Source organism: Caretta caretta, chromosome 2 (genome assembly GCF_965140235.1).
Source record: "Caretta caretta isolate rCarCar2 chromosome 2, rCarCar1.hap1, whole genome shotgun sequence".
In the NCBI taxonomy this organism is placed as follows: domain Eukaryota; kingdom Metazoa; phylum Chordata; order Testudines; family Cheloniidae; genus Caretta; species Caretta caretta.
The window spans coordinates 61,594,113-61,608,425 of record NC_134207.1 but is presented as its reverse complement, the minus strand read 5'-3'; the positions used below and the strand labels follow the sequence as shown (position 1 = coordinate 61,608,425).

The following is a 14,313-nucleotide window of genomic DNA, read 5'->3' as shown; positions in this document are numbered from 1 at the left end:
TTGTCCGCAAAGTTAAGGTTAACTCAGTTTTTTTTATAGAAACAAGCTGGTGAAGTAATATCTTTTATTGGGTCAACTTCTGTTGGTGAGAGTGACAAATTTTCAAGCTTACACAGAGCTCTTTTTGTGTCTTGAGCTAATGTCCATTTGCCAGACTTTGAGAGAGGGTTTGTGTCTGTCTTTATTGTTTTCCGGGTTGCTGGAAGAAAACTGTATATTGGGATAGCATTTCAGGTGGATCGCCCCTTCAGCTTCCTGCCGGAAGTTCTGCATCTGTGCTTGGAGCTAGAGAAACAAGATGCTTTTTCGGTCAGCCTCTTGGGATAAGGTTTTGTCCTGTCACCATGGCATGGCTGATAGGAACTCAAACAAATAGACTAAATCTCCTGAGAAGCCTAACAAGGCAAAGGTCATCTAGACGTATGTCAGACTTGGAACTACAGTGTTTCACTCTTTGGGTTGGCAAGGACTGCTAACAAAGGAAACGTTGAATTTCTGGGAGCAAGCAATACCTCATGTTATTTAAATAACTGCCCCCCAGCCTACCACGATCAATTATGCCCTTTCCACATTACAATTTTAACTTTGTAACCAGTTAGTAACATGGTTAACTTTAAACATGGGACAAGACTTTCAAATTTGGGGGACTTTCAAACTGCTCTTAAGTCAATATGTAGGCTCTTAAATAAACGGCTTGATTCTCAAAGGTGTCAGGTGCCTACAACTTTAATTGAAGATAATGACAGCTAAGGATGTTCATCATCTTTGAAATATCAGGCTATTTGTGTAAAAGCTTACATTTGGGCAGTTGAGTGTGAAAATTTTGGCTATGGTTTGTGTGTGCACACCATCGGGTTAACACTAAGTTACTAAACATTGCAGCTAACAGTTTCACCCTTGCCAGATGCCTTATTTTGCATGTGACTGTGTTTCTGAGATTGGTTCAGAACACTTTCTTTTTGCATTGTGTATGGACCCCCTAACCTTGCCTGTGGTAAGAGATCTCAAAGTACATTGCCATCTGTGCTGCTGATGTTGCTCTTTGTGTTTTTCTTTTGGACAGTCCTATCACTTGCTGAAGTGCTACATAGCAGCTGCTCTGGTTACCCCAGAATGTAACAAACAAGGTTAGGCAGTATGTTGGGTACTACATTACAATTACAATTGTTCACCCACTACTTTGAAAGAAAAAAGCTGAAGAATGGTCAAAACTCAAACCATGTTTGTTGTAAATTGTGGTCAAGGAAGTGTCACAAATTGGTTACAAAAACATGGTTGTAACTGAATTGTGAACTGGGCCTAGTGGCACTGATGGTTTGTGCTGTGCACTCTCCTGTAAATACAACATCAGATGGGCTGAGAGATTTAGACTGTGAATAAGCATGGAAAGTTGGAGGACACCCTCAAACCCCTGTCAAGAATGTGGAGATGTCCTTTCTTCACCTCCTTTCAGGGAAACAATAATGCTGCCATTAGCATTTTCTAATTTTTGTTTGAGTAAAATCAGATGTAAAATTGCTTCTTTAAAATAGAGAGAGAAAAGTTCTTATTCAGTGATGCATGTTAATAATGTCAGCTGAAACAGCAGATGGCACTGCTGTCAGTGGAAATTTCGGTGTGTGTTTTTAAAGAATGTAAGGACTTGATAAGACCAAAAAGTCCCAAGGATATTTTTAATTTCAAGATGAAATAAATAATATTTCTGAAGTGCCCCTTTTCATGGTGTTGCAGAAATAATTAATAATGGCAATGATTTAAATGGGTAAACAATTAAAACTTTATGGCATATAGTACCAAAACCACCTAGATAAAGGGATTTTTTAAAAGTATGGGCTTATGAACTTGGGAGGAGATCCATGTGGAATGAGTTCTACTCTTTAGGGCCACCACAGTGTAACGTGCAGTGGAGGCATCAGGGCATAGGTATCTGTCAAGATGATGGTAAAGGAGGTAGTGCCAGATGTAACCAGGTAAACTGGTCTTGTTAATTTCTAAAGGTAAGTTAAGTTCCCTAAATGAAACCTATATTTAGTATTGAAAAGTAATGGGTGTATATTTCAAATACCATGTATTATATGAATGTGTATTTCTAATCCTGGCTATAGCACCAACTCTATTTTGTGGCTTTGGAAATCACTTCACCTCTCTCTCCCTCAGTTTTCCAATCCATAAAATGAGGTTAGTGATACTTACCTTCATCTCAAAGGTGTTGTGAGGATTGATGTTTTTAAAGTGTATTGTAGATGCAAGAGCAGTACTCTTATTTCACTCCTGTGTTCAGAATATAAGTGCTTTTGTAATGCTCACAGGTGTACTAGACGCTTAACAGAAAACACTTAAGACAGGCCCTTGCTCTGAGGATTTTATAATCTAAATAATAGACATGACAGACAAGTATGAGATAACACATACAGAAAAAGTAGAGACGAGGAAGGACTGTGTTCAGTGTACAAGTCTCTCCCCAGCTCTTGATTGTAATGTTAACTAGTGAATAAACTATTTAAATTTAATTTCTTATAGGTACTGTGACAATTTCAGCACTGAAAAAAATAACTCACAAGCAAATTGTGATGACTCCAGAAGTGTGCTTGAATGAATGATAATTTCAAAAAAAAAAATGTGAATCCTGTACCCTTTGAAGTCAATGGCAAAACTCCCTTTGATTTCAGTAGGGCCAGAATTTCATGCAGGAGGGGTTGAACATAAAAGTATGGTCTGTTTAATCATGTGTTGACTTTACATTAATTATAGTGTTAAAAGTGAGGTTAAAAAACCAAAAACATAATATCTTGCCTACATTTTAAAACAGAGGACTATGTATTATTGTCATTAATGTTACCCTATATGAAATGACATCACTACGAATGACCTAAAATGACAATTAAGTGTTGCTTGCTACCAGAAGTCATCAAAGGTAAACTTGGGTAGAAGACAACCCATGAATAAGTATGTGTCTCAGATTTTTTGCCATTTTTGTTGTTGATCAATAAGTTAGTTTACAATAGTCATTAGTGTTTTATTGATTTAACTGTAGAAACATAAAATATAGAGTACTGGTGGACTCATTATTTTACTCTTCTCCCCTCCCTGCAATGACTGTGACAAGGCCCCTTCAGTTTCACTAGATATATTAGTTATTAATGTGCTGTAATGAACTGACTAATACATGTATCCATTCCATCCACTGGATAGATTAAGAACTGTTCAACTGTCAGAGGGCATTGTACTGATAAGAGCTAGTAAAGATTTTATTTAGTTTAAGTATTAGGGTCTTGAGTGTTTGGTAAAGGTGCATCTGAAGTATGTTTCCTCTGTTGCCACGAAGCTGCTAATGACGATGGTGTGGTATAGTCATAACAGTGAAATTCCTAAATGTCTATAGATTGGTTACAGTAACAATATGAAAATAATGCCAGTGACACAATAACTATTTCTTATGTCAGAGAAAGAATGCAGTCCAAGTAAGTAGTGGGGTAAAAAGGTACAACTCAGTAATTGTTTGTTTAATAATTACATGTTTCAGCATGATCAGAAGTTATATTTATGCATGATAGAGAAAAATGCTCACAAAGACAGTGGACTGAAAACAAGGTCTGCATATGATATTATTGTCACCTCTGAATGTGGAATAACAGATTGTTTGGGCCAGATTCTGATCTTTCTTTTACCCAAGTAAATTTGGAATAACTCCACTGAGAATCATGCCAATACTTCTGGTTTAAAAATGGAGAACAATAAAGTTGATCTGGACTTAAGTGTAGATCAAAATCTATCTTTTTGTGGTCAACAGCTGGGCCATACACTGTGATATTGGGAACTAATTTTTGTGGCTTGGTGATGTTTTGTCCCATCCTAACCCCCTCCTCCCAACAGATAATTAAAAATTAACTAAATTTTAATAAAATATTTTAAAAAATTGAATTATGCACATCAAATTACTCACATTCTAGATACTGAAATGGATAGTATAATCATACTCTTGTTAAAGTGGATGGTTACATACATTAATTCAATTAAAAGGAAACTCAGCCTCCTGATTCATTGTTAAGGCAAAGTCCATCCTTTAGCAGAAGTATTCCAAAGAGGTGATGAGAATCTTCTCTGCCATGACAGGGACTCTGAGTCCCTGTATGTGGTCTGTGATGGAATAGAGGGAAGACCTAGCGTGAGGACACTCTCTGTAGGAGGTTATAATTCCAGGGGTGATCATAAAAGCAAGGAGACTAAAAAGAAGTGGGGAGTCTTCGTAGGGGACCAGAAATGCTTCCAGTCCAGAGAATGAAAGTGAAATAATGCCAGAGCTTAGAGGAATTGACCACCTCACATGTAACTTCTTATCAGAAATATTTGCATGATGTCATAAAGGAATAAGTTATAACATAGTGTGTGTCATTGCTATTGTCATTGTCATGCTTCATGCAGATTATGAGGCACAGAAGTAGTGAGCTCTGTAACACCACATGACCTGAAGTGCCTTATTTCTGTAAACAGTCCCTCAGATTGGTAACAAAATGTATTCACTTTGTTTAAACAAAATTAAATAATATAGATTAGTGGCCTGAAAACTGCCTTAAACGCCAGCTACCATATAGCTGACATAATCAACTCTATGCTATGCATCCCCGTCCCGTGAGGGTGATACATGGCCTGCGGGGCCATTATAAGTTGATGTGATTTAGAACAACCCTGAGGCTGCTTTAAATTGCAATAGAGGCCAGATGTGGGGGTTTTCCTTTTTGCTTTTTTGAGCATTTAGCAGTGTGTTGTCAGTCACTTGGAAAATGAAGTTATTCAGTACAATCATGCTTTAATAATTTCAAAAATAACATATAAAGTAGTAAAATATATTTGTAAAAGTTTATTTAAATAAATACACTTGAAGATGTGACATTTTAAACTTTTTTTTAAAAATTACTGCCTTTATTAGTTCAAAGTTTGTCCACTGCATACAAAGAAGACTTTTAACAATATATTGAGTAACCGTATACATAATACCAACAAAAGTGAAAGAGCAAGGCTATGACTCAAAGTAGGACTATCCACAAAATTAGTAGAAACATAGTTTTAGTATTTTTGCTCCCCTAGCCCCTCTCAGAGCCCAAGTTGCTGTAAAAAGAAAGAGTTCTTTTCAGAGTATCTGTCCACCCTGCCCTTGCATAGGCCCTCACTACAACTATTAATAACAGTAGTAAACTCCTAGGTCACTATCCAGTTGTGATTATGTTTTCTTCAGAGTTTTTCTGGATGGATAATCCAAAATATCATTTTAACAAATAAAATGAAACTTTAAATACCTTCCCGCCCCAGTACCTTAGACTTAGGGACAAAAGACCAGATTATGATTTCTCACTGGTTTTACACTAATGACATTTCATTGGCTTCAGAGGATTTACTGCTGTAAGTGAGAACAGAATTAGGCCCAGATTCCATAGACTTTTTTTTCTTAAATTGGCATTTCCAGGTCTCGGGTTTTTACTCTAAGCTGCTAGTTACTTGTGGCATTTCTGTTTTTTTTTTTTTTTTTTAAAAGCTGATTCAATGTTAAATTCCCTAGGAATCTAAATCAACAGCAGGCAGCTGAAATTCCTCTCTGGTTGGCTGTTGTTTCTATGGAAACTATGGTTAGAATAGCTTTAAAAAGAGTGTAGCTTTTAAAAAAAAAAGAGTAGAGGTAAAATTTCTTAAATAAAAAACACTTACTCTTACCTTATTCTCTCCAATGTGTCCCACATTTTATAAAAACTGAACCAGAATGGCTCCTAATAGCCAGCAGCTATGGATGGAAGCTCACCTGTGCAGCTCTCCTCTGTCAGCCATCAACTGAAATCTATAAATGCCAGTAAGAAAATAACAAACACAAAAATGTGTTCTGATATTCTTCTCTTTCTGAGTCCATACTTAAAAGGTGGCAGATTGGCTCACAAATTATGACTGGATTGGTTATGCCCTAACCTGGCTCAGCTGGAACTGTCATAAGACAATCATGTGCATCCTTTCATTATGCCATTTTTTTCTTGCTCTTTCTTTGTAAAGATGGTAATGAAAAAATGAGTTATCAGCCATCTAAAGTACTCCAGGATTAGCGATTCTTAACATTTACATAGTGCTTCATGTATCAACACACTATATAGATGTTAACTAATCCTCACTAGGTGTAACTGAAGTGATGGAAATCCGGCAAACAGATTTGCCTAAACCCACACAGTAAATCAGGAACAGACCTGGGAATAAAATTTTAAAATTTCTTGCTTCTAGTCTGCTGGCTCACTCCAATTAGACCATGCTGAAGTCGAAATACTTTCAAGGTTATCACTGGCAACGATACTTTACAACAATCTTCCATCCCCTCCCCATTGTAACTAAAAGATGATAAATGATATAGTGCTGGGGAAGAAAATAAAAAGCTTTGTTTACAGGAGAATGATTATATTCAGCTCAGTAAATAAATATATGGACTGAGAAGATAAAAATGTTAAGCCTTCAAAATTTGGCTCTAGGTCTTGGTGTTTCTTGTCCTGTTAGTTTAACTTTGTGCCATTCTCTCTTCATTTTCTTCAGATGCCAAGTGAAATAATGATTAGTCTTTTGAGGCAAAAAGATATTTGTTTCTAATTTCTCAATCAGTTTTGATTTCAGAGGATAGTAATCTGTGTAGCAAATATATTTTAGTGTGTAACAATTTCAAAATCCTAAAACAGTCTTGAAGCAGGGCTAAATATGAATCTCTGTCACAGCATATTTGATAGTCTAAGTGATGTGAGAGAGAATTCAGAACTTTAGAGTAGAAAGGCTGAATGAAGAAACAGCATTGCTTCTTGTGGCCATGAGTCTCTTCAAAATTGTATTGATGCAGGTATATATGAGTTTCATACTAAACAAGTAGAATGTTATAAAATACATTCTCTGAAGCATTTGATATTGCTTAACAAGCACAGTGTGAAATATCAGGTAATAAATTCTTTTGTTTCTACACTAACATTTGTCCTGAAGAGAAGTGATTTGCTTCAAGATTAAATATTGATTATAGAGATTGCATGAAGTAATGTAAAATATCGCTGTTTAGAAATGTTTGCAAACCTATGCTTTTGAGTTCAGATTGCGGTAAATTTGCTTCTAAGGCAATGAAATACAAGGACCAAAAGGGGGAAAACTCTTTATAATTAGAAAAAAACAGGCACTACATTTTCATAATGCTTTCTGCGTGATTGTTTTTAAAGATAAGATAATGTGCAGTTTACTTTTCATAATTTAACATGATTACTGTTTGAATAATTCATTTTTTCCCTTTGTGTTACCTGGTAAAAAGCCCAAAATATCTTTTCCAGCAAGGAACACAACTTCTATTTGTACTGTTTTGTATTAATAGAAGGTGAATAAGCATTGTATTAAACTTTACAGATGAATATGGCTTGAGTTTGCCTCTTGGAGATGAATATGAAAGAAAGAAACATAAGCTAAAGGAGGAACTTCGACAAGATTATAGACGATATCTTTCTCAGGTAAAACCTCTTTGAAATTAGTCTCTGATTTTTAACAAAAAACAAAACCACCATGAAAAAGTCTTTTGAGAAGACAGAATTCATTCTGAGCTGTCACAATTTCGGAGACCTGTTTCCAGAATAAAGGTGGTTTAAAATGCTAACACCATGAGGGGCTATGTGTTCTAGACTTTCACAGATCCTGCTGTTTTGAGATTTCAAATTACTGTAATACAACTTGATTAAAAATATTTTTAATTTTTTTTTACTCTTCTTGGGTATTTAACATGCCAAACAGGTATTTGCTTATTAAGCAATTACCCATATTATGATCTTATAACTCAGGTAAGAATATTCATTTAGCCAATATGGTGCTTCAGTTCTTCAGCATGTTTTTACAATTCTATCTATTTGATTATAAAGAAGGCTGCTGTTCCACTTAGTACAGTGTATGAGATGCTACTGTGATGATTTAAAACATAAACTTGTATGGAAGAAGCTTGACACAATTTTTATCTTTGGGGGGGTGGCGGGGAGGGGAATAGTTTAAATCCGGTTTTAATTTATCAGATTTTAAATGTTAAATGAAAAAAATTAAGTTTAATGTAATTTTTGCTGTGTGTGCCTAGTGTCATTGCCTGCCTGTTTGTTTAGAATACTTGAATAAATAGGTTTTTTTAAAAATTGTTGTTTTATTATTGGTAAAATCAAATGGTTTTAATGGAAGACACTTTATGAATAGTCTGTTTTCCCTGACTTTTAGGGTATTTCACAGGCAAAAAGAAAGGTAGGGTGTTGGCAATATGTTTTTTCTGCCCTGCCCAAATTAACTTTTTGCTTTGTTATAATCAGGTTTGTGCAAATGAAATGGATTAAAAAATTGTGATTTTTGTGCGTGTTGTGTGCTTGTGTGTGCTGCTGTTGTGATTAACAGTACCTGTATGCTTGCTTATTGCAAGATATACTATGCTTATTATTTCCTGTTAATATAATTATACAACATTTGTTGATTTCTTCTTTGCATTTGCTATCAGTGCTATATCATGCTGACTCTTCAATTGTTTGTTTCTTATGGTAGAAGACTTGCTACAAAGCATGCCCCCCAGTCTTTATCAATTACATTGGGCAGGCACTTGTACATAAAGAATTTTTTAATGAACTTGGTCAAGTTTTTGAAAGAGCCCCCAACTAGTACAGTATGTGAAGAAAAAATAAAAACTACTTTTCAGGGGCTTCCTGCTCCTTTGCTACTACAGATGTCTCTTCAGTGAGGTGAAACTGACAGACTACATAGGGGAACAGTGGAACTGACTATGCATCAAACATTGGTGCCAATGCGCAAATTAAACAAACCGGTCCGGGGGGGGGGGGGGGAAGGAAAATAGTTTTTTGACAAATTCTTTCAGTTATGTGTAATCTTAAGCATTACTTATAACTATCGTAGGTGCGGAAAGAATTGTGATTTTTTTTTTAAATGTAGAGGTGTCCCTTTGAACCAATTTTAAATTAAAGCTTCTTAATAAAGGAGTGATGGGTGGCATGGTAGAAAGAGCAGCATTAAAAGACTAAATGCAATATGTTCTGTGTTGGGCTTCAAATTACAGAATATTTTTATATGAAATACTAACTCTTACTGTTTAATATGTTCAGTGTTAATAACCGCACTGGCACACAACAGAATTATCATATAGCAGTAGCAACTGTAACAACTGGCTTTTTAATCCTTAATTTCAGTGAGTTTTTGTAAAACAATTACTGTTTTTTATTCTTGTTTTAATTTGAAATTAATATACAATTTTAATTTAACATTCTAATAATGAAAATAATCTTGATTTTTATATTGAATTGCTTTATTCTCATTCAAAACATCCATAGAACATTTTATTTTACTTTTATATTTATTGTTTTGATTGCAAGAATTACTGCTTGTTAATTCCATTCCTAATTGATTTCAGAGTGGTAGCTGTGTTAGTCTGTATCAGCAAAAAGAACGAGGAGTCCTCGTGGCACCTTAGAGACTAACACATTTATTTCAGCATATCCTGATCGTCGCTACAAAAGTTTTTTTTTTCCTGCTGATAATAGCTCACCTTAATTGATTTGTCTCGTTAGAGTTGGTATGGCAACCCCCATCTTTTCATGTTCTCTGTATATATACATCTTCCTACTATATTTTCCACTCCATGCATCTGATGGAGGGGTTTTAGCCCACAAAAGCTTATGTCCAAATAAATTTGTTAGTCTCTAAGGTGCCACAAGTACTCCTTATTCCTAATTGAGACTCATTTAGATATTAAGATTTTCTTTTGTATCATACATATGTTAGCCGTATTAAACTTTTAAAAGTTGGGGGAGGAGATTAGACCTCAATCTCTAATTTCAGTCTTCAAAGTAAGGTGATGCTGTGATTCTGAGCAGCTCTTGAAGTATTTTGGTTGGTAACTTCTAAACTGTATGCTTCTCTAGAAAACAAAATTTTCATATCAATTCTGACTTTCTGTAAGCATCTTTTTAAAAATGGGAAGTTTATCATGAGAACTGTTTAAAATTTGGCAATAATTAAATATTGGCAAGGATTACAATGAATTCATTAATATTTTCCAGACAAAAATATCATTCTTTCTATTAATTTAGCCCAATCTCAGTACCTGGATATTTGCATACAGTAGAACCTCAGAGTTACAAACACCAGAGTTATGAACTGACCAGTCAACCGCATACCTCATTTGGAACTGGAAGTACACAATCAAGTAGCAGCAGACACACAACCCCCCAAAATCCACAAATACAGTTTAGTATTGTGTTAAATGCAAACTACTAAAAAAAAAGGGGGGGGGATTTAAAAAAAATTGACAAGGTAGGGAAGCTGTTTCTGTGCTTGTTTCATTTAAATTAAGATGGTTAAAAACAGCATTTTTCTTCTGCATAGTAAAGTTTCAAAGCTGTATTAAGTCAATGTTTAGTTGTAAACTTTTCAAAGAACAAACATAATGTTTTGTTCAGAGTTATGAACAACCTCCATTCTCAAGGTGTTTGTAACTTTGAGGTTCTACTGTAGTTGTTAACCCCGCTAAATCTACTCACTTGTAATTGCCAAGTATGATTCATAATGATATAGATTTAGACTGGAACAGATGGAAGTTGTCTCATTTGTTTGTGCCTCTAGGGTTGCACAAAACATATATACATTATAACAGAAAAAAATTATGCTAGTGAAATAAGACAGCAGACATGGAAACACAAGCGGACAATATTTTATTAAAAATGTTGTGTTTTATAAAATAAATGATTGAGGATACACTGGAGATGATTTTAGGGGAATCTGTAGTAACTGTGTTAAAGGAGGCCAGATAAGGTGGGTGAGATAATATCTTTTATTGGTCCAACTTCTTCTGAAGAACTCTATAATGCTCGAAAGCTTGTCTCTCTTACCAGCAGAAGCTGGTCCAATTACTGATATTGCCTCATCCACCATGTCTCTCTAATATCCTGGGACTGACACGACTACAATTACTCTGCATACAACTTAGGGAGGCCACTCACTTTTGAAGCTGTATGTTTGCTATAGAGTTGTTAGATTGGAAGGGTTGACATTGACTTTTTGGTATGCTGTAGAGCGGGGTGGGCAAACGTTTTGGCCTGAGAGCCACATCCGGGTGTGAAACTGTATGGAGGGCCAGGTAGGGAAGGCTGTGCCTCCCCAAACAGCCTGGCCTCCGCCCCCTCCCACTTCCCGCCCCATGCCTGCCCTCCTCAAAACTCCCGACCCATGCAACCCCCCCTGTTCCCTGTCCCAACTGTCCCACCCCCTATCCACACCCCTGCCCGGCTCCTCGGGACTCCCACGCCTATCCAACTGCCCCTGTTCCTCATCCCCTGACAGCCCCCTGCCCCGCCCCCCGAACCTCTGCACCATCCAACCCCACCTGTCCTCTGACTGCTCCCTGGGACCCACTGCCCCTTATCCAACCTCCCACTCCCTGCCCCCTTACCATCCCGGTCAGAGCAGCAGGAGCTTGCAGCCTGGCTGGAGCCAGCCGCTCTACCTGCGTGGCGGCATGACTGTGGGGGAGGGGCCAGGGTCTAGCCTCCCTGGCCAGGAGCTCAAGGGCTGGGCAGGATGGTCCTGCGGGCTGGATATGGCCCGTGGGCCGTAATTTGCCCACCTTTCTTGTAGAGTATAGATATTGTTAATATTGATATACAGATTAGTAACTATACACCGATATTCGGAATAAAGCAGATACACGTTGCTAGAATTGGAAGCATGGGCATATTTTCTTTAGTTGTTGAGAGTGAAATTCTTTTCACATTTTCACTCATCACCAAGGTAACTTCTTGGAGAATTCTTTCATCCGCTTGTATTTTAATAGGAGGATTTAATAATGATTGTATGGAAACAATATCTATTTTTAAATGAGAGAGGCAGTAATTCATATAGCAACCCTAAATAACTATAAAACAAAAGAATACAGAAAAGCTGTAGCAAACATTCAAATTAAATTAAGGCTAACAGGCCATCATTAATACGTAATATAGAGATAACAAAACCTTTTACCTGCAGTTTTCTTGGCTTTTGTTGGTTTGTATTCCAAAAATATCCTGCATTTCTAAAAAGTGAAGATATCCTTTCATTTCTCTTTTATTAAAGTGGAGCAAATTGCCCTGTCATATTCCAGAAGGTGTAATTCCTAAATCCTATACTGTATTTAGCAAGTAAAATTAGACAGTTCAAAACTTATTGAATTATTAATTTTGTTTTATACAGAAAAATTATCTGACAACGAATGAAGTAGATCCATATACTCAGGGACTATCTCTTCCTATTGGCGAGAGGAGGTCAGCCAAGGTAGGTGTGCAGGTGTAAATTAAGTAAATACTTTATATAACTAATTAATTAAAAAAACTCTGAAGTTTTCAGTGTTGTGCACAAATAGACTTTCCAGCTGACAATAAAATACCTGCCAAACTTTTTATCCACTTCATATATGAACATATTCCTTTATCGTTAGGTCAATTTTAAATAAGGTGAAGCCTTCTAATTCTATAATAGACATTTTTTGATTGATTGATATTTAATTATCAAGATTCTTTTTCCCTGGGTAATCCAGTATGTTGATTTGTAGGTAATGAAATGGGCAAATTTTCCTTTTAAGGAGGGCTGTCGATTAATCACAGTTAACTCACGTGATTAACTCAAAAAAATTAATCGCAATTAAAAAAACGAATCATGGTTAATCACACTGTTAAACAATAGAACACCAACTGAAAGGAGTTAAATATTTTTGGATGTTCTTCTACATTTCAAATATATTGATTTCTATTATAATAGAGGTTTCAGAGTAGTAGCCATGTTAGTCTGTATCCGCAAAAAGAAAAGGAATACTTGTGGCACCTTAGAGACTAGCAAATTTATTTGAGCATAAGCTTTTGTGAGCTACAGCTCACTTCATTGGATGCATTCAGTGGAAAATACAGTGGGGAGATTTATATACACAGAGAACATGAAACAATGGGTGTTACTATACACACTGTAACCAGAATGATCATGTAAGGTGAGCTATTACCAGCGGGGGGAACCTTTAGTAGTGATAATCAAGGTGTGTATAATCTCGTTAAGGTGTGTATGGTAACACCCATTGTTTCATGTTCTCTATGTATATAAATCTTCCCACGGTATTTTCCACTGAATGCATCCGATGAAGTGAGCTGTAGCTCACAGAAGCTTATGCTCAAATAAATTTGTTAGTCTCTGAGGTGCCACAAGTACTCCTTTTCTTATTATAACACAGAAGACAAAGTGTACACAGCTCACTTTATATTATTTTTTATTACAAATACTTGCACTGTAAAAATGATAAACAAAATAAATAGTATTTTTCAATTCACCTCATACAAGTAATGTAGTGAAATCTCTTTATTGTGAAAGTGTAACTTACAAATATAGATTTTTTTTTTTTGTTATATAACTGTACTCGAAAACAAAACAATGTAAAACTTGGGCGCCTACAAGTTCACTCAGTCCAACCAATCGTTAAGACAAGCAAGTTTGTTTACGTTTATGGGAGATACTGCTGCCTGCTTCTAATTTACAATGTCACCTGAAAGTGAGAACAGGCGTTCGCGTGGCACTTTTGTAGCCGGTGTTACAAGGTATTTACGTGCCAGATATGCTAAACGTTCGTATGTCCCTTCAAGCTTCAGACACCATTCCAGAGGACATGCTTCCGTGCTGATGATGCTCATTAAGAAAATAATGTGTAAATTACATTTGTGACTGAACTCCTTGGGGGAGAATATAGGCTGTTAGTTGCTTAACCCTTTCCTGCTCAGTGTCACACAAGGTCACAGAGGAAGTCTGTGGAGCAGCGGGGACCTGAATCCAGATTTCCCACATCCTGTGCTTGCACTCTAACCACTGGACAATCCTTCCTTTTGTGTGTGTGGGTGGGTGTGGTGGGGATGACGACTGCAGAATCTGTCTCCCTCTGAAGAACAATTCAGTAGAAACTTCTTAGATTTTTAGCAGTTAAATACACAGGAAGATTCTGCCCGCATTGGGCATGCTCTGGACTGGGACTGAGCCTATTTCTCCTATGCTCTCATTGACTCCCCTGATGGGTCCAGGTAGCATGGAGGAGGAAGCTGTCTAATTTGAATGTAGAGGGGACAAAAACTGCAGGTCACTTTACCTAGCACCTAGTAAGAGATTAAGACTCACCATAACTTGCCCTGGGCTCTTTCCGTGAAAGGTCATAAGGTTGTAAAGACTTAGTTTTCTTCGAGTGCTTGTCCATACGTATCCCATTGTTTATGTTCATGCACCCAGTGTACT

At 36.5% G+C, this 14,313-nt stretch overlaps 1 protein-coding gene across 10 annotated transcripts in view; it reads left to right on the top strand.

Annotated features, from left to right (window-relative positions):
- Positions 1-14,313, top strand: part of CSPP1 (centrosome and spindle pole associated protein 1) — a 179,546-nt gene that overhangs the window by 14,254 nt on the left and 150,979 nt on the right. For 7 of the 10 annotated variants that reach the window (XM_048840878.2, XM_048840874.2, XM_048840872.2 and 4 more), the window contains 3 exons: positions 7,399-7,499; positions 8,242-8,265; positions 12,247-12,327. In XM_048840878.2, the coding sequence (XP_048696835.1) occupies positions 7,399-7,499; positions 8,242-8,265; positions 12,247-12,327 (206 nt within the window). The remainder of the gene's footprint in view (positions 1-7,398; positions 7,500-8,241; positions 8,266-12,246; positions 12,328-14,313) is intronic. The other 3 variants (XM_048840881.2, XM_048840876.2, XM_048840873.2) reach the window with 1 other exon arrangement.